The 18,346-nt window shown below is 41.0% G+C and overlaps 1 protein-coding gene across 1 annotated transcript in view; it reads right to left on the bottom strand.

The window, feature by feature from the left end:
- The window catches only part of ERC2 (ELKS/RAB6-interacting/CAST family member 2), an 871,001-nt gene that overhangs the window by 613,993 nt on the left and 238,662 nt on the right, over nucleotides 1–18,346 (bottom strand). Inside the window, exon 5 of the mRNA XM_081105973.1 lies at nucleotides 4,146–4,220. Within this exon, the coding sequence (XP_080962099.1) occupies nucleotides 4,146–4,220 (75 nt within the window). The remainder of the gene's footprint in view (nucleotides 1–4,145; nucleotides 4,221–18,346) is intronic.

The raw sequence follows: 18,346 nt of genomic DNA, 5'->3' as shown, positions 1-18,346 counted from the left end.
GTTGGTCATGTGACTGGAAAGCTAAACACCCACAATCCTCACTTCAATTGCCACAGAGACATTGTCACATGGAGACATTATGCCTCCAGCCTCTAATCCACTTTAAGAACAAGTTCACCAGATCAAGTGTATTTTCTGCAACTTTCACTAAAACCATGGCATCACTAGTATATGTCCCATTTGATAAATTCTGCTGTTGTCAGTGCTAGGATAAAACTTGTTTTACTTGGTGAATGAGTGCCATTCAATTCACAAGCAAAGGAGAACCTAGGGAACTCCATGCATTTTCTTTTCAGCCGGCGTTGCTAAGTGTGAGTGAGGTTCTATGCTTCTATGTCCTAACTCAGTAATTATTATTCTGGGGTTGATTGGGTTTTCTGCATTTTTTTTAAACACGGCTTTCTTCCTGTTCCTTCCCTCTGTGACTGTTGGAGCTGCTGCAGTCACCTTGTTCAGACAGGCGAAGAGGTTGTCTGAAAATAGAGCTCACATGAAGGAAGCCAAAACAAGAGATGGAATGAGAGAAAATGAGATCTGTCAATATCTCTTGAGCCCCTGGATCAAGCTGTGCTGGAAGCAATACTTCTGCTGTTTTGTGTTGTGGGTTTTTTTTCCATTGATATGGGCCAATAAATTTCCTTTTGGCTTAAGCCATTTTGAATTAGATTTTCATTCATCTGAAAGTTCTGAGTAACAAAGAAAAAAATTTTGAGATTATCTGACAAGTACTGTCATTACTGTAATTCATTTCCCTTTTTAAAAAAAAAAAAAAAAAAGGAAGGAAGAATAACACTGGATACAGCTTTAGGGATGAACCCAAGAAAGTGAAACTTTTGGACATCATGTTTATTCCATGTCAAAATTACAATAAAAATAGATTAAAAACAATTCTTTCAAAAGACAGCATTAACAAAAGAAAAAAGAAGGTAAAAAGCCTTTTAGCTGCCCTTTTTATTGACAGTTCTCCATAAGAGCAGAAAAGAGGGTCTTAGTAAAAAAAATTTAGACACAAAAGCAAGAAAGAGAAAAGCACAGCAACATCCACAGGAAAACTAATTTTTCGGAGAAACACACACAGTGTTCTAACAGTGCAAACCAGGAACATACCTGCCAGACCAAATCGGGACCAAAATTAAAACTTGGAGCTCCCTGCAAGAAGATAAATCACAAATAACTTCAATTCATTCTGCTTCCCTTCATTTTCATTCAGGTGACCCTCCCTAGACTCAGCTGGCCGGTAATAGATGTGATGGCTACCAATGGCCCTCCCCATGGTGTGCCCCACAGAGAGAGACCTTCACAACTCTACAAGGGCGAGGGGCACACAGAGAGTCACTACACGTATGAGATTGTGGTTCTAAAGTGCTTGACTTCACAGATTTTCACAGTAAATACCTTTCTAGAGTTGATGCAAAGTATAAGGGTGGTGACGATGAGAAGTCAGAAAGTCTCCCTCAGATTCACTAAGTAGCAAGGGATAAGTAGGAATAACTTCTAAGCCCTTACTTCACGCCACCTCCCTGAAACTACTGATCAACATCCTCTTGGAAAGCTCCCTTTAACTCCAGATTTTGCCAAGGCGCTATATATGACACTGATGTTTACCCGAAGGTGTTTAAGTTAAAACACAATAGGGTCTCAAATTCCACCCACCAGGATTAAGGGTCAGATCTATTTGATAGTCAACCCTATAGCTTATAAAGTATTGGTTTCCAATATTCCCTCCAATTTAAAAGGGATGTAATAAAAAAAAATCAGATGAGATCACAGCCTCTATCACAAGCTACACACATGGCTGAGGAAATGACCCTCTACCAGCTGCCTCCATAATTCAATTTATGCATGTTGAGTAGATGCTAATGGGACTCAGACTTCCCCACTGACAAAACAGAAGGCTATACTTTGTAAATAAGCAGGCATCCAAAAGACAACAGAAACACTCCAGGCCCGATTCCCTGACAAACACATTGATCATCATTGTCCTTAAAATGTGTTCTACAAATCAGGAGCATTGGCATCATCAGAGAAAAACTCCAGACTCAATTTACTGATAATATATGGATATAAATTTGCCCTAAAAAAATCATGTTTTTATGCCTACCCACCTAGATAGCCTAAACAAGTGTTTTTATTTATTATTTTTTTGTTTTCCAACAAAACATATGATGTTAAAAACAGTAAGCTAGAATCAAACAGATTTACTATTTATTAAAGTCACAAATAACTACTAATTGTCTCTGTAGTGACCTCTACTAGGAAAATGCCCACAGCACTGGAAGAGATGTCATTCCTGGCTTCTCCAAATAGTTTTGGGACACATTTGTTCATTTATTTAAAAAAAACACACACAATACTTTGGAAATAGATTTTATATGTACCCTCTTTCCCATTACTAATTGTGCGGATATAGGTGTGGAGGTGGGTAGAAAAGTGACTGAATGACTTTTTGCAATAAAATAAAATCTTTAAGCCCTAACCAGTTTGGCTTAGTGGATAGAGCGTCGGCCTGCAGACTGAAAGGTCCAGGGTTCGATTCCGGTCAAGGGCATGTACCTTGGTTGCGGGCACATCCCCAGTAGAAGGTGTGCAGGAGGCAGCTGATCTATGTTTCTCATCGATGTTTCTAACTCTCTATCTCTCTTCCTTCCTCTCTGTAAAAAATCAATAAAATATATATTTTTAAAAATCTTTAAAATTAATTATTTGTCTTTTCTTTCTTTTTCTCTCTCTCTTCCTTTATTTTTTTTTCCTTATCAAAGTTTCAAGTTTGGTTCTAATGTGAAGTGAGGATGAAATCTCAGTTATGAACCAATCTCCCTCAGTTGTAGAATAAGTTTCATTTCAAAATAAATTAAAATTACATAAATTCATAATGAACTGATAAGCCAAAATTAGCAATTATTTTTAATCTTACTGGCAGCTGGTCCCTTTGATTATATTTTTCAAACCAATTTGCTGCAAATGCATTATGAGTACCTTGACTCATGTAACCTTCGGGAGACATATAGTTTAAAAGCAAATGTTCTACATTATTTCCACAAAAATCTACTTGGATAAAGACACTGTCATTGACTGGAGGGGAAAAAAAAAGAGAATTGTACATGCCAAGAACTCAATGGTTCATATTAATTTATTTTTCCCTAGGATATGGGAATTTTTGGCAGACAATTCAAAATCATCTGCTATAAGAAAGACAGAGAAATCATTATCCTATCAGCAAACTTCATGATTCTCTTGCAGGCTGATGGTGACAAACTCTTGAGTGTTAAACTCAAGTGTAAAATTACTAAATTGCAGACATCGTTTTTGTGGTGTTTTCATGGAGCAATTTAAATCAAGAATTACTTATTCTTAAGATAAATACTCTGTTTTCTTCTGGCAAAAACTGGAAGTAACAAGACTTCAAATTTCTAGATACTGACAAAGCAATTGGTTTTCATTTAGATCTGTTTCTTAATCATAAATCGTGATTTGGCCACCATCATTTACATCATTATTCTTTAAAAGCCCTGAATCCATCCAGGAGTATCTTTGATCCTTTTAAATAGCATATTTCTATGCTTCCACAGCTAAAGAGGATACCTGGAGAGGATTTTTAAAAGTATTACCTCCAAGCATGGTTAGGAGAAAATACTGGAGTATTTTCTTTGATAAGCAAAAAAAAAAAAAAAAAAAAAAAAAATTATTATTCTTTGATAAGCAAATTTTGCTAACAGCATCATTTAAATTATTTAATGACTCCATTGTATATAAAGCCAAATCTTAGTTTGTCAAGGTGTCTTTTCACTGCAATGTGAGTGGGAGGGGAAAATATTTTTTTTCCAGGGTTAGAAATTTACTTTTAAAGCACACACAAAACATCCCTTAAGGGGAAAAGCATCAGCAATGCTCTGGAAAGGAACCCAGCTCCTTTCCGCTCCCCTGAGCCAAGGGATACTTGAGCCCTTTATTCTTTTGCTCAGAAAAGGAATCTTAAAAGGCCGAGAAATTAAATGTACCCAGGAAGGCAAAAGACCCAGAATAAAAGCACTTATCAGGGAGCCTAGAGAAAAATACAACATTCATTTCCATGTTTGCTAGGCACCCACCAAGTTAGAACAAACTCCAGAGCCACAGCTTTTTTGACAAATGTGAACAGCTCCTACCTTCATCTCAATGACAGTCTGGAGAGCCTTCGTCTTGGCTGGCTCCGGCTGAAGTTGGCTTCTCCGGTGCAATTCCTGGGGAGGAACACGATAGAAATAAGCCTGACGGTTCATCCTCCTGTTACACATGGCCTTTACACAGGTGCCACACAGCCCCCCGGGCGCAGGTTTGCTGTGCACAGACATAAACAAGCCACAGGTGCCAATCCCCCCACCCTCCTTAGCATCCCTCCTGCTTGGAGCTGGAGTTCCGGTGAAAGGCTCCTGGCACATGCGCTATTTCTGAAACTTCCATCAATAATTAATGTCAACTGTGACAAAGCCAGCAAGTAATTATAGTCCAAATACTGTTCAACACTGGGGTTGTTGCCCAGCCATCAAATCATAATTTACTAAATTACATTGCTCTGTGCTCCCAATACAAACACAGCAAGAAAAACGGAGGAAAGAAAATGACTAACGTGGTTGCAAATCTGTTGCACGCATGGCATTTAGCTACTGAGGTAAGTTTGAAATGAGCAATTTAAAACCTTTCCAGGACAACTATGTCACTTTTTGGAGTGAACCGATCTGATGAAATCCTGTGAATCTCTTCCTTCCTAATTTACACTTTCAGTCCTTGTTCAAAATCACGTGTGTGTGAGTGTGTGTGTGTGTGTGTGTGTGTGTGTGTGAGAGAGAGAGAGAGAGAGAGAGAGAGAGAGAGAGAGAGAGAGAGGGAGAGATTTATGCGCGTGTGATGCCAATAAATTAAAATTGGCATTAATATCAACAGTGTTAGTGGGGAGGCAAATGGTTAAAGCCAGATGTAGGCTCAAGAACTTCTGGAATATGATGGCTATTTCTTTAGATAAAAGCAAACAATATAATTGCAATTTTAAGCTTGAAGGCTTGCTTTTTCCATGCCTCTTCTCAAAAGAATGGTTCTATTAAGACTAAAAAATTGTCTTGGCAGAGGAGAAGAAATGAACAAGGTTGTTTTGTTCATGCTTTGATTTTCTTAGTAATGATTACTAACAGTTTTATGAGAGTAGCCAATGACAGGAGTAAACAAAAGTGCTTGCACATGTCTATGCTGCTGATACAAGTTACCTATGAAGTAATTCCATTAAGAATCGTTTGACTTGCCCTAACCGGTTTGGCTCAGTGGCTAGAGCGTCGGCCTGCAGACTGAAGGGTCCCAGGTTCAATTCCGGTCAAGGGCATGTACCTTGGTTGCGGGCACATCCCCAGTAGGGAGTGTGCAGGAGGCAGCTGATCGATGTTTCTCTCTCATCGATGTTTCTAACTCTCAATCCCTTTCATTTCCTCTCTGTAAAAAAATCAATAAAATATATTTTTTTAAAAGAATCATTTGACTTGTAAGTCACATGTGGACTAATTCCAAAAGTCTTATTTGCTTCCAGAAAACTCATTTAAAGTCAACATGGAATAGTTTTAGGCTTTTACATTCCATTGATCCACAAACATTAAAAAAAGAAAGAAAAAAAGAAAGAAACAGCAACAACAACACACACAAAAACTTGGATATTGAAGAAAGAAAATCAACATAATTTCCAGCTTTTTCCAAGTACAGACATTAAAATTAAATCTACGTGCACCACTACCATCTATTATCATTGTCACTTCATAAAGAAAGAATATATTGACATAAAAATTGTCAGAAGAACAGAATCCAAAAATAAAAGACAGTCCTTCCCATGATAAGATAATATCCTATTTCCTTGTTCTTATTTGCCAGCAGCCCAAGAAAACCTGGTCATGCACCATCGTGCACATGTCCAGGGGCCAGCACTGCGGAACCACCACTGCAGCTCTGGACTGTAGCCATGAGGGCAAGGAAGGGAGCATATTTTCTTCTCAAAGTCATCACTCGCACAAACCAGCAAACCTGTGCAAAACTGTTTCTCAACCTCTAATTTAAGAAGAATTGGAATAGAATTTGTACTTCTTAATGATTCAAAATGGTCGGACATCAGTTAGGACATTTTTCCCCTCTAACATATCCCTAAAAGGGAGGGAATCAAGTATTACTGAATCCACTTTATGATGGAGTCAAGATTCTGTGTCTTTTTGAAGTCCCTGGACTGCCATGATCTGACATCACCGACCACTTGTAGGCTCCATGGTGATGGCAGAGATTTTCTGAAGGAATGACCCTAAAAGCTGCTGTCCTTCATTGTGCATCTACAGGGTCCCTGGTTCTACTTGTCTCCTTCAAGCCTCAACACTACCGCTGAGGAGTGCGATCTGTGTTGTGAGTCCTGTGGGCTGCTGATAAACCTTTAACAAACAGCACCCACCAGGCCCACTTCAAGCTACCTAAGTGGTGTCACTGAGTGCGGAATTGGGAAGAGGGGTGCAATAACACCCCACTGTATAGTATTTTCACTGTATGGACACAATGGATAGAAGAACCTCAAGAGCATAGAAAATGGTAAAATATAACAAAAAATAGGGAAATGTGAGTTCTGAATACAAGTTCTTAAATTGTGAGTTGGGATATTTAATATGTAATATAGGATGTTAGAACAAGTTTCCACTATTCAGTTATCATAGGCTAGCACAATCCAGTTTCCAGCACACCGCGGGGTAAACCACATGGTCCATAAAAAGCTACTTAGCCCTAAACATTCATTTCAAGATAACTGGAGAGATCACTGGGCCAATAAAATCTCATTGATGAGAAAATGGAAAGTTAAGTCACTTGTCAGAATTGTTCCATAGTCAGTGGGAGAAGAAATATATTTCACAGGTCACTGATTCTGATACTGTTATGGGTGGGGAGCTCTCCATGTCTGTACCAGTTGACAGCAGAGGTGGACTTCTTGCAGTGTCATGAGAAAAGGAATTTTCTGAAAATCACGTGGGAGAATGAGTGGCATTTGTTTGCATTAAATTACATCCCTGTGTTTCCAAGGTCCCATTTCCCCTCCATCCCACCAAGGAAAAGGTCCTGTTTTGCTTTCAGCAGAACTGGGATTAAAGCTGTTGTCCAGAGTTGCTGTTTCATGTTTGCATGGTCCAATCCAGCATCAAGCTAGCTTAGCTTGTGGTTCCCACTGCAGGTCATCAGCCCATTGCATGTGGAGTTTGCAGGACCACATGGCCATGAAGGGAACACAGGCAGGAGCAAAGCCAGTGGAACAAGAACACCAAGAAAGAAAACTCCTTCATCTGGGGGATTACGCATTCCCAAATTTCCTTGGGCTTGCAGTGGCCCCACCCCCTTGGCCAATTATCTCTGTTCTAGGTTAGATTAACAGGCACCTTCCCTACATCTCCCCAACCTTAGAGTGAATGCACTCATCTCCCCTTTGTTAGACACCTTCCCCCCAGTGATTTTCGGGGAATAGACCAGTGTTTCCCTCAAACGTGTGAAGTTGCAGCTTCTTGGTAAAGCTGCCCAGATGGTATGCTTACAATGCCTGGCCTCCCTTTTGCCCCTTTCCTATGATTAATAATTACCTAATTACAATGGTAACAATACATGTGCATCAAAAGCATCTTAACAAAGAAAGATGAAAATGAAATTCAGGACAATTTCATATCATAGCCAATCCCAGTTTCAAAATAAAAATCGTAAGATAATTTTAAGGGAGAGGTTAAGCTTTCATAAAACAAATAAAAATAACCAAGAAGCAACAAAGCACCACAACAAATAAAACCCATAAGGTAAAAGCATGTGCTGTTATAATTTCTGCCAAGCATAAAAACATTTTTAAGGGAAAATATGCACTAACAAAGCTAAACTTGTAGCAATAGTTTTACAAAAATGGAAACAGAGTTCTCTTCACTATAATTACACAAGTTCTGCTGTAATATAAACCAGCTCAGAATCCAGATTGGGCCCTTACCCTCTGTGTCACTCCATAACAAAGAAAATAACATCTCCAACTGCTGATGAATTATTATTTCCCTTTCTTAACTACACTACTTCGATCAGTCCTGACTTCATGGTTTCTGAGGACCACCTTAATTCCGAAGATGTCAGGCAAGTGATGACTGTAATCCACACGCAGACTTCATGGACTATCTCAAAGTCCCACCTCAGACATTTCATTCATCTCTGAGATTTGGAAACCTTAAAGTGCTCACTCTGACTGTAGCCAAGAGGACCAGTTGTCCACTAATGAAGATGCTCCTCTTCATTAATGTAGAGGAGCAATGTTCAACCTTTTCCATCTCATGGCACACATAAACTGCCTACCAAAATGCTGCGGTACAAAATTATATAGGTATAATTTTGATTCATTCACACTGGAAGGCTATTGTTGTGTTGGCTGTTGTCATTTTTTTATTTGATAATCTAGGGGAAAAGAGTTCAGTGCCCCCTGACTAAATGGTCAGGTATTGTATGTTTTAAATATTCTTACGGCACACTGGTTGAAAATCGTTGGTGTAAAGTGGTTGGTACGAAGCCTCATCACCACCATCCTTGTTTGGAGATGAGTTCTGTGACTTACTTCTGGCCAGTGGAATGTGGGTAGAAATGAGAAACTCAACTTCCATAAATACCTCCTAGCACAAGCATGTCTAACTGGCGGCTCGCGGGTTTGTTTAAACGAGGCCTGTAGCCCGCAGCCACGAGTTTAACATGCTTGTCCTAGCCTATCTTCAACTCACCCATTTCCCTGTCTGCTGGCTAGAAGTAAAGGACTTCAAGACCCAAGAACGTGGCAGGACCTCAAGATAAAGGAGTCTGGGTTCCTGAAATGCCCTCTGAAAAGGGTGCCGAGCACCCACAATGGATGGTGGTGTACATGAAAAATAAACTCCTACTAAGTTAGCCTCTGCGTATATGGAATGTATCTGTGGAGATCCCAGCTCTCTCTCCCTTAACTACTGCAATAGCTACAAGGAGACATAATGCCAAATTAGCCCTCCATTGTGTGTTGCTTTTGAATCACCAACTGATTGTAATGTGTGAGTACTGGCCAAATTTTTCTAAAGAGACAGTAAGATAGTTGGTGCTCCAACTATCCCTAACCATCTGAAAGATGGGCCCACTATGCACTGAACTTAAACAACTAAAGAGTTTCACCAGGGCATCTGGTATAGGTATGGGGGGTGTCCAAGATTTCAATGATTGTGGTAGTTTTTAAGTGACAGTGTGAAATCATCAAGAGTGGTGGTACTTATGGTTTTCTGAGTCACGGATCTCTGTAAGAATCAGATGGAAGGTGTAGATTCGCTGCAGTAATGGGCATAAAAGCCACACAGACAACACGGTGTATACGCTTTCAGCTGGTCCACAGGGCCCGGTCCAGCACTTGAGAAGTTTGTCACTAAACCAGACTGCAGGCTAAAAACTACTTATTCAGAGGAAAAAACACTGAATAGAAGATTGGGAATCAGGAGTCACAGTTCCAGACTGAGACCTTGGGCACACACAGCCCTCTCTGATCTGTAGAATAAGGAGCTTTATGAGTGGGTTGCTAATCACCCTTCCAGATCTGAGAACATCCAGACTGAATAGGCAGCTGCCTCTGAAATGCTGACTTTTGCCTGGTATTTTTAGTCACATCCATTCTGTTTTAAAAACAGAGTAAAAATAAAAGAAGTAAATTGGCAGCATCACAAAATTTAATATCTCACTGTAACACTGATCCCCAGCTTATATATCCTATATAATAAAAGCCTAATATGCAAATCTACCGAATGGCGGAACAATCGGCGGACCGACTGGTCGCTATGATGCGCACTGACCACCAGGGGGCAGATGCTCAATGCAGGAGCTGCCCCCCAGCCTACAGGCCCAGACCAGAAGCAGCAGCAAGGGGGAGGTAGGGAGGAGGGGGGGAGGGGGCGGTGAATGGGTGGTGCCAGGCCAGCCAAGGCAGGTGCCCGTGGGGGCCCCACTAGTCACCTCAAAGATCAGCCCTGATCGCCGGCCAGGCCTAGGGACCCTACCCGTGCACAAATTTCATGCACTGGGTCTCTAGTTTTCCTATAATTTCATGACTAGTTTGGCCTTAACTGGTCTAAAAATGCCAGCTCCTCCAGGTGATCAGCATGGAAATATACCAAGAACCCAGAATTCTGAGCATGAAATCTCCAGTGGTTCATCAGGATGACATTTCTTGGCATTAATGAGCATCTGGAGTCTAGTGAGTTCATGTGGATGGACACTAGCTTCCAAGATGAGCCTGGCAGAATAATGTTTCACGCACCATACAGAGAAGGACAAATAGGAGATTTATAGTTGTAATAGATAACACAATAAATAATAAATAACAACACAAGAATACACTTGTGTAATCATAACTGCAAATCTACTTTGCCCACACATACATTTCTTCAATAGACAAAAATAATAATAATAATAATAATAATCAAAACTTAACTCTGATCTTTCCAAATTACTTTTCTGGTAATCTGCCACTGTGTAACAAACCACTTAGCGGTGTCAAACCACCTCCACTTTATTATGCTCAGGAATTCTGCACCAGGAATTCACAAAGGACAAGGTAGGAAAAGCTTGTCTCTACAGCACGATGTCAGGAGACTGGAAGAGTGAGGGCGTGTGGGTCCATTTCCAAGATGGTTTCTTCACTCATTTGCCTGGTGCCTTGGATGGAAAATGTCTCGAAGGCTTGAATTAGCTGGAATTGTCAATCCAAATATGGCTCTCCCTGTGGCCTGGGCTTTCTCATGGCATGGCTGTCTCAGGATAATCCAATCTTTTTGAGCGTACAAATTCCAAAAGCAAATGTTCCAGCAAATAAGCCAGAGACTGCATGGCCTTTTATGACCTAACCTCAGAAGTCCCATAGCATCACTTCCACAATGCTCTGCTGGTTGAAGCAGTCATGAGCCTGCACAAATTCCAGGGAAGAGTACCAAACAATGTGAAGACATATTTTAAAACTGCCACCATTAAGGAACAAAACCAACTGGAGAAACCAACGATAATGTAATGCTATAATCCCAAACATTCATTCGCATCAATTTTAAGATATGGCGGATTCACATATTCAAATAATAATTTGATGCAGCGGGTACAGGAGATACAGCTGTGAACGAAATAGACAAATATCCCAGCCCTCATGGGGTTTCATTTCAAATTCCAATGGAAGAAAGGCACAATAATTTTAAAAAGGAGACCAGCCCTGACTGGTTTGGCTCAGTGGATAGAGTGTCGGCCTGCAGACTGAAGGGTCCCAGGTTCGATTCCGGTCAAGGGCATGTACCTTGGTTGCGGGCACATCCCCAGTAGGGGGTGTGCAGGAGGCAGTTGAACGATGTTTCTCTCATCAGTGTTTCTAACTCTCTATCCCTCTCCCTTCCTCTCTGTGAAAAACCAATAAAATGTATTTTAAAAAAATAAATAAAAATAAAAATAAAAAGGAGACCAAACCAGTTTGTCATAGTGTTATAAAGGAAAATAAGTCAGAAAGGTGGAACAGAACATGTTGGGGGGTTGGGATAAATTGCAATTTTTAAATAGGGTGATTGGGGAAAGCTTCATAGGAAAGGGACATTTGAGCCAAGAGCTAAAGGAAATGAGGGAAACAGTTGTGCAGATATTCCAGGCAGAAGGAACAGCAAATGCTTAAGTGTCTGGCTAGAGCTGCATAAGGGATGGGAAAGTAAGTCAGAGAAGTTCGGGGATGGGGAATAACAGAAAGAGGGGTCCTACACTTGGAGTCCATTGTAAGAACACTGGTTTCACCCTGAGAAAACTGGGAAGCCACTGGAAGGCTGTGAGCAAAACAAAACAAAACAAAAACAAAAACACCATGATATGATACACTTCCTTAAATGGTTATTCCAGCTGCTGAATTGCAATGTGGTCTGGGGTTGGCTGGAGGAAGAATTGGGAAGGTGGTAAGGGCAGAACTATGGGGGCTAGGAAGAAGCTATTAGAATAACCCCAATGATAGACTGTTGGACCAGGGTGACAGTGGAGGCTATGAGAGGAGTTAGAGTTTGGATACCTGTTGAAGGGGAGGCTGACCTGACTTCCTGACAGATTGCCTGCAGGCTAGAGGAAGAGAAAAGTAAAGACTTCTAGACTTCCAGGAGTCTATTCCAAACAGGAAGAATGGAGGTGGAATACAAAGACAGGGAAGACTGGGGAGGAGAAGTGGGAGTTATGGAAACCAAGAGTTTGGTTTTGCATGTGTGAAGTTTGTGATGCTATTAAGCATCCAAGTGGAGGTGTTGAGTAGGAGGTTGAATAGATGAATCTTCATTTGAAGGGAGAAGAGCTACAATTGCAAATCTGAGTGAATAGACAGCACTTAAAGCAGAGAGCCTAGATAAGATCAACTAGGAACTGAGCATAGAGAGAAGTCAGAGGACTGAGCTCAGGGGCAATCCAACATTAGGGGTAGAAGTGAGGAGGAAGCAGCAAAGGAAGCTGAGAAGGAATAGCCAGTGGGGTATGAGGAGGACCAGGACTGTAGCATCATGGAACTCAAGAGTGAAGATAATGAGTCTAGGATACATGAGTGACCACCTAAGCAATTGCTACAGAGAGGTTAATAGAATGAGGCTGAAGGATTAACCACAGGACTTGGCAACATGCGGGTTATTAGTAACCTCATTAGTAACCTTGACTAGTAATTTCGGTAGATAGTATGAGTGAACATTTGACTGGAATGTGCTGTGAGAAAATGGAAGAAGAGAAGAAACTCAGGCTACTATATTTCTGCAGATTTAACTGATCATTTCTTTTATCAGAATTCTTTAAGATTAGTACACCCGTGTTCATAGTGTTAACACAATAGCCATAAGCTGGAAGCAAGTGAAATGTCTATGAACAGATAGACGGATACACAAAATGTGGTATATAAATACAATAGAATATTAGCCTTAAAAAGGAAGGAAATTTTAACATCTGCTATAATATGAATGCACCTTGAGGGCATTATGCTTAGTGATATAAAGCAGTCACAAAACACACATAGTGTACCTGTATAATCTGAGGTATATTGAGTCATCAAACTCATAGAAACAAAGTAGAATGGTCATTGCCAGGGACTGAGGTTTAGGGGAGAAGCAGCAAGTTGTTGTTTGCTAGATGGAAAAAATTCTAGAGATTGGTTGCAAAGCAATGTGAATATACTTAAGATTATTGAACTGCACACTTAAAAATGGTTAAGATGGCAAATTTTATGTTGTGTGTGTTTTACCACAATTTAATTTAAAAGAAAACATAAACTTAACAGAAAGTGTTGAAGTTCAACAACTTTTTTCACTGCCATTTTTTCAGAGACTATCCTCTTAAAGTTGGTGTCTTTCTCGTGCGTGTTTTGTGCTTTTTATATATGTATGTCCTTGTAAGTGGTATAAATCTAACAATAGAGTGCATTGTTTTTTTCATTTACATAAATGTCAGCCACCCATATTGCACTAAGCTTTTGCATTTTGGTTTTGACCTCAACAATATTTATGTTTTCAGAATTTGTCTATGTAAATAAGTGCTTCCTACTCTTCTTTTTTCCATTACAAACCATGTTACAATAAAACTCCTAGACATGGGAAAACCCTGTTTTAGGTATCTTTATACTCTTAAATTCACAAGAATTCTAATCTTTTCTAGAACAATCTGTTTCTTCTGTTTGGAATAATCCTCTACCCTTTTATTCTCTTTTGTCTATAGAGGTCAGCAAACCATAGCTCATGGGCCAGATCCAGCCTACCATCTATTTCGGTAAATAAACTTTTATTGAAATACTGCTTGCCCATTCACTTACTTATTGTCGATGGCTGCTTCCATGCTACCATGGCAGAGTTGAATACTTTGACAGAGACCATATGGCCTCGCATATGGCCTTTTAGACAAACAGTTATCAACCTTGGTTTAGACTACCTTCAATACTCATCCTAGACATGGGGGAAAAACACCAGTTCCTAATGCAGTAGTTGAGCTATGTCCACAGATCCTCTGACATTCCCATTATAAGGTGAAGCCTAAATAGCTTCTCCTTAACCGTGGCCTGCACTTAGTAACTTACTTCTGATAAATAGAATATGATCGAAGTGAAATGTGTGACGTCTGAGACTTGGTCATAAAAGACATGATGGTTTCCTTCTTGATCACATTCTTGGATTACATGCTCTGGGGGAAGCCAGCTGCCCATCATGAGGACACTCAAGCTGCCATATGAAGAGGCCCAATGGCATGAAATTGGGGCCTCCTAGGAACAGCGAAGTGAATGAGCCATCATGGAAGTGGATCTTCCAGATCCAGCCAAGCCTCCAGGTGCTTGCAGCCCTGCCCAGCAGCGTGACTGCACCTCATGAGGGACTCTGGGCCAAAGCCATCCAGGTGAACGACTCCTTCTTTCCTGACCCACAGAATCTATAAGATAATAAGTTATTTTAAGCCACTAAGTGTTTGTGGTAACAGGTTATGAAGCAATAGATTACAAATTATGTCACAGAAAGGCTATTAGCTGACCCTCCAGACTAATCTACATGCCACACACTCATATACACTCATAGCATTGTGTACCCTCCTTCATGTCATTGACTATGACTGTAATTTTACGATGATTTATAAAATTAATGACTCAAGTCCATGTTTACCAGTGGGTGGCAAACTTCATGAGCATAGGGACTCTGTATGTCTAGTATATTCCCAGTAACCAATATATTACCTGCCAAGCATAAGAACTCAATAAATACTGATTAATTGAACGACATGGTACAAATAACATTGTATTCATAGGCCTAAAGTTTATCGCTTTTGATTGAAAGGAGTCTGTTCTGAAGGATGATAATAGCTAATAGTTACTTATACACTGCTATGTTGTACTTAGCACTCTTCTAAGCACTTTATAAATATTAAAATATTTAATCCTCACATTAAGCAGCTTAGGCAGGTATTAATATCAACACCATTTTTCACTCACAGAAACAGAGGCATAGAGAAGTTAGTGACTTGCTCAGTCCAATGCATTGCACTGCTGGGAATTATCCCAAGAAGTCTGGTTCCAAGGTCTCTGCTCCCAGCCACCATACTACACTGCCCATTTTCAGCACTTGGCTTTGATTGGATATTTGAAATTGACACCAACATCTCTATTGATCTCTTTCATTATATAGTCATCTCCTTATTTCTCCTTTGATTCAATCTTCCATTTCTCTATTCCCATCAGCTCTCTAAAAGCTCAGAACTTTCTCTGACTGGAGGCAGCAGGGAGATGCGGCAGATGGGGAGTCAGAAAGATCCTAAGCATGAAAAGAACTGCTGTGCCACTACTGGTTCTGAGATGTAGGGGTCATGGGCAGGGTCCAGAGGTAGCCTCTAGGGGTTAGAGCAGCCGTGGGCAAACCAGCCCGTTTGAAATGAATAAAACTAAAAAAAAAAAAAAGACCATACCCTTTTATGTAATGATGTTTACTTTGAATTTATATTAGTTCACACAAACTCTCCATCCATGCTTTTGTTCCAGCCCTCCAGTCCAGTTTAAGAACCCATTGTGGCCCTCGAGTCAAAAAGTTTGCCCACCCCTGGGTTAGAGGTATTGGGGATCTCAGTCCTACAAATTCAAGGAACTGGATTCAACCAACAACCTAGGTGAGCTTGGAAGCAGATTGATCTCAAGTCTCTAGGAAGGAACACAGCCTTAACAGTACCTTGATTCTGGCCTCATGAGACTCAAAGCAAAGGAAACAATTAGCAGTGCTATACCAGGACTTCTGGCCTGTGAGCTAATAAATGTGTTGTTCTAAGCTGCTAAACATGTGGTCATTGGTTACAGCAGTCATAGTAAACTTTCATAGGTTGGTTAATCTTTCACTAACCTTTGGACTATGCTGTTAGACAGCTTTCTACACTGAAGCAAATACATGCCCTGAAGTTTCTATACACTGACCTTGGTTCTACTCATTCAAGGACAAAGGAACAAATCAGGTTTCTCTCCTCTGGTGACAACTTCCTGGTCCAAAATCTTTCTTACTCAAGTCCAGCTCTGGCCATGGTCTTATATGGCACAGTGCCAGCTACCTCAGTGGTATCCAGGCCACTTACTTTATTCCACCTCTATGACTTAGGTCAGATTCCTGAGAAGCAGAGTCTGAGACAGGGCTTTTATGCAGAGAAGTTAAGCAAGGATGTTGTTGTATAGGAAACCGAACCTGAGCCAGAGCCTGCAGGAAGCTAGGAAGTAAGCTGTGCTGCAGAGTCTGTCCCACTGAGTCAAGGGAGCCTGACTTCTGTACCCCTGCTCCAGTCAGGCACCACTTAAGGGTGGCCCTGGCACTTCTGAGGGGGAGGGGAAAGTTTGTCATCTCCAGCTACCCAAAGGCACACCTCCAGTAAAGATCACAAGTGTGAGTCATTGGCAACAGCACCCACAGCCACTGGAAGATGGGCTTACCTGCCCAGTGATGGGATGCCAGGGGGCCTGAGCCAGGCAAAATTAGCATCTGCTGGAGCTCATGGTTCAGAGGTTGTGCACAGAACTCCTGGTTTGGTCTAAACAGTCATGGAGTGGGGCAGGTTGGATTCCATTTTTCTTATTCTAGATAAATGAGTTAAAAACTTTTATTTTAGCAGTATACATTTGTTTTGTTCCCAAACAAAAGCCTACATCACACACACACACACACACACACTCTCTCTCTCTCTCTCTCTCTCTCTCTCTCTCTCTCTCTCTCTCTTACTTTATAAAATTAATTGATCATCTATGCTGCAGACAGTGTGATAGCTCCTTTAGATAGGCAGGAAATCAAACAGATTGGTCCCTGTCTGGTAGGAAGGGCATCAGAAATATGTAAAGAAAGAAATTAAAAATTACAAATGTATACAGATGATAAATGCTGTGGATGCTGAATACCGAGATGGAGATAATGGGGGAAGGATACGGTCAGCCTCCTGAACATGTGCTTAAATTTCTAATTGTCTAGTTCTGAACTGCAATATCGATTAAGGTACTTTATTTTTACCTGTTATCATCCCCTTCACTTTATTTTTTTAGTGATTTGACGTTTATATTCCTTAAAATGTGACCACCACAATAAGTCTAGTAACCATCTGTCACCATACAAGGTTATTACAAAAATATTGACTATTTTCCCTATCTGTACATTACAACCCTGCAACTTCTTTTTTTTATCATGGGGGATTTGTACTTCTTATTCCCCTTTACATAGGGAAGAAATTTTCATCATCCCCCTCTCCTCTGGCAACCCTCAGTTTTTCTCTATATCTATGAGTCTGTTTCTGTTTTGTTTTATTTGTTCATTTGTTTGTTTCTCTAGATCCCACATATAAGTGAAATCATACGGTGTTTGTCTTTCTCTGACTTATTTCACTTAGCCCCTTAACTTTAATCTAGCATTTGGGGAAGGCCTCCCAGAGAGTCTGACATTCAGCCAAGGCCTGAACAATGAGCAGACACTGGCCATGCGGACACTGTGGAGAGAGTGTTCCAGGGAGCGGGAACAAAGAAGTGGGAAAAAGTGGATCTGATAAGGGAGGGAAGGGGAAGAAAGGCTTTGAGACCCCCTCACTCAGGCCACTGCAGACACCCCTGAGGTCCCTCATGGGAATCCCAGGGTCCTCAGAAAACCATTTGAGAACCATCATCATGGGGGGTCATACTTCTAGTGCCAGATTCTAAAACCAGGTTGAAGTAAGTCACTGGTTTTCTGTTCAGTTGCCCTCAGGGCCACCCAACCATCATTCCATGTTTCTGGGTCTTTTCACACTTTTCCTCACGACCCTTTCTCTCTCGAAGCCTTGGAGAAGGTGTGGGAAAGAAAGGGCCCGGCAGCTTCACAGCTCCAGCCAGAGGGCCCACTTTGGAGATGCCAGCAGGGGGTGGCATATGAATCAGTGCTGTTCCCTGCACACCCCCACAGCCCAGATGGCTGCACATCGCAGGAGCAGAGGGTGGCGCCCACACAGATGACTCTCTGGCTGAAGACACACCACACTTTTGACCATGAGGGAACAAACACTCTGTGGCAATGTGGTGACATTTTTACAGAAAAGGGCACGGTCTTTCTTTTGCTCTCTTTACCATCTGCAGTGAAACCTCAGAGTGTAAAATAGTGAGGGTTCACAGCAGTGGAAAGCAGCTCATGGGAATGAGCTGGTGCAGTGCCTCACAGCAGAAAGTCTTTCCTATCCCTGATGTGGGGCACTGAGCTGAAGCTTGAACAACTTCAGATCTGGAGGGTCACACCTCCACAAAGCAATGCTGTGAGTTGGAAAAGTTCTCTCCTTGACTCAAAAATAT

This window comes from Myotis nattereri (assembly GCF_964212035.1).
Source record: "Myotis nattereri genome assembly, chromosome: 14".
In the NCBI taxonomy this organism is placed as follows: Eukaryota; Metazoa; Chordata; class Mammalia; order Chiroptera; family Vespertilionidae; genus Myotis; species Myotis nattereri.
Note: the sequence above shows the minus strand (reverse complement) of the source record. Positions and strands in the feature narration are given on the sequence as shown.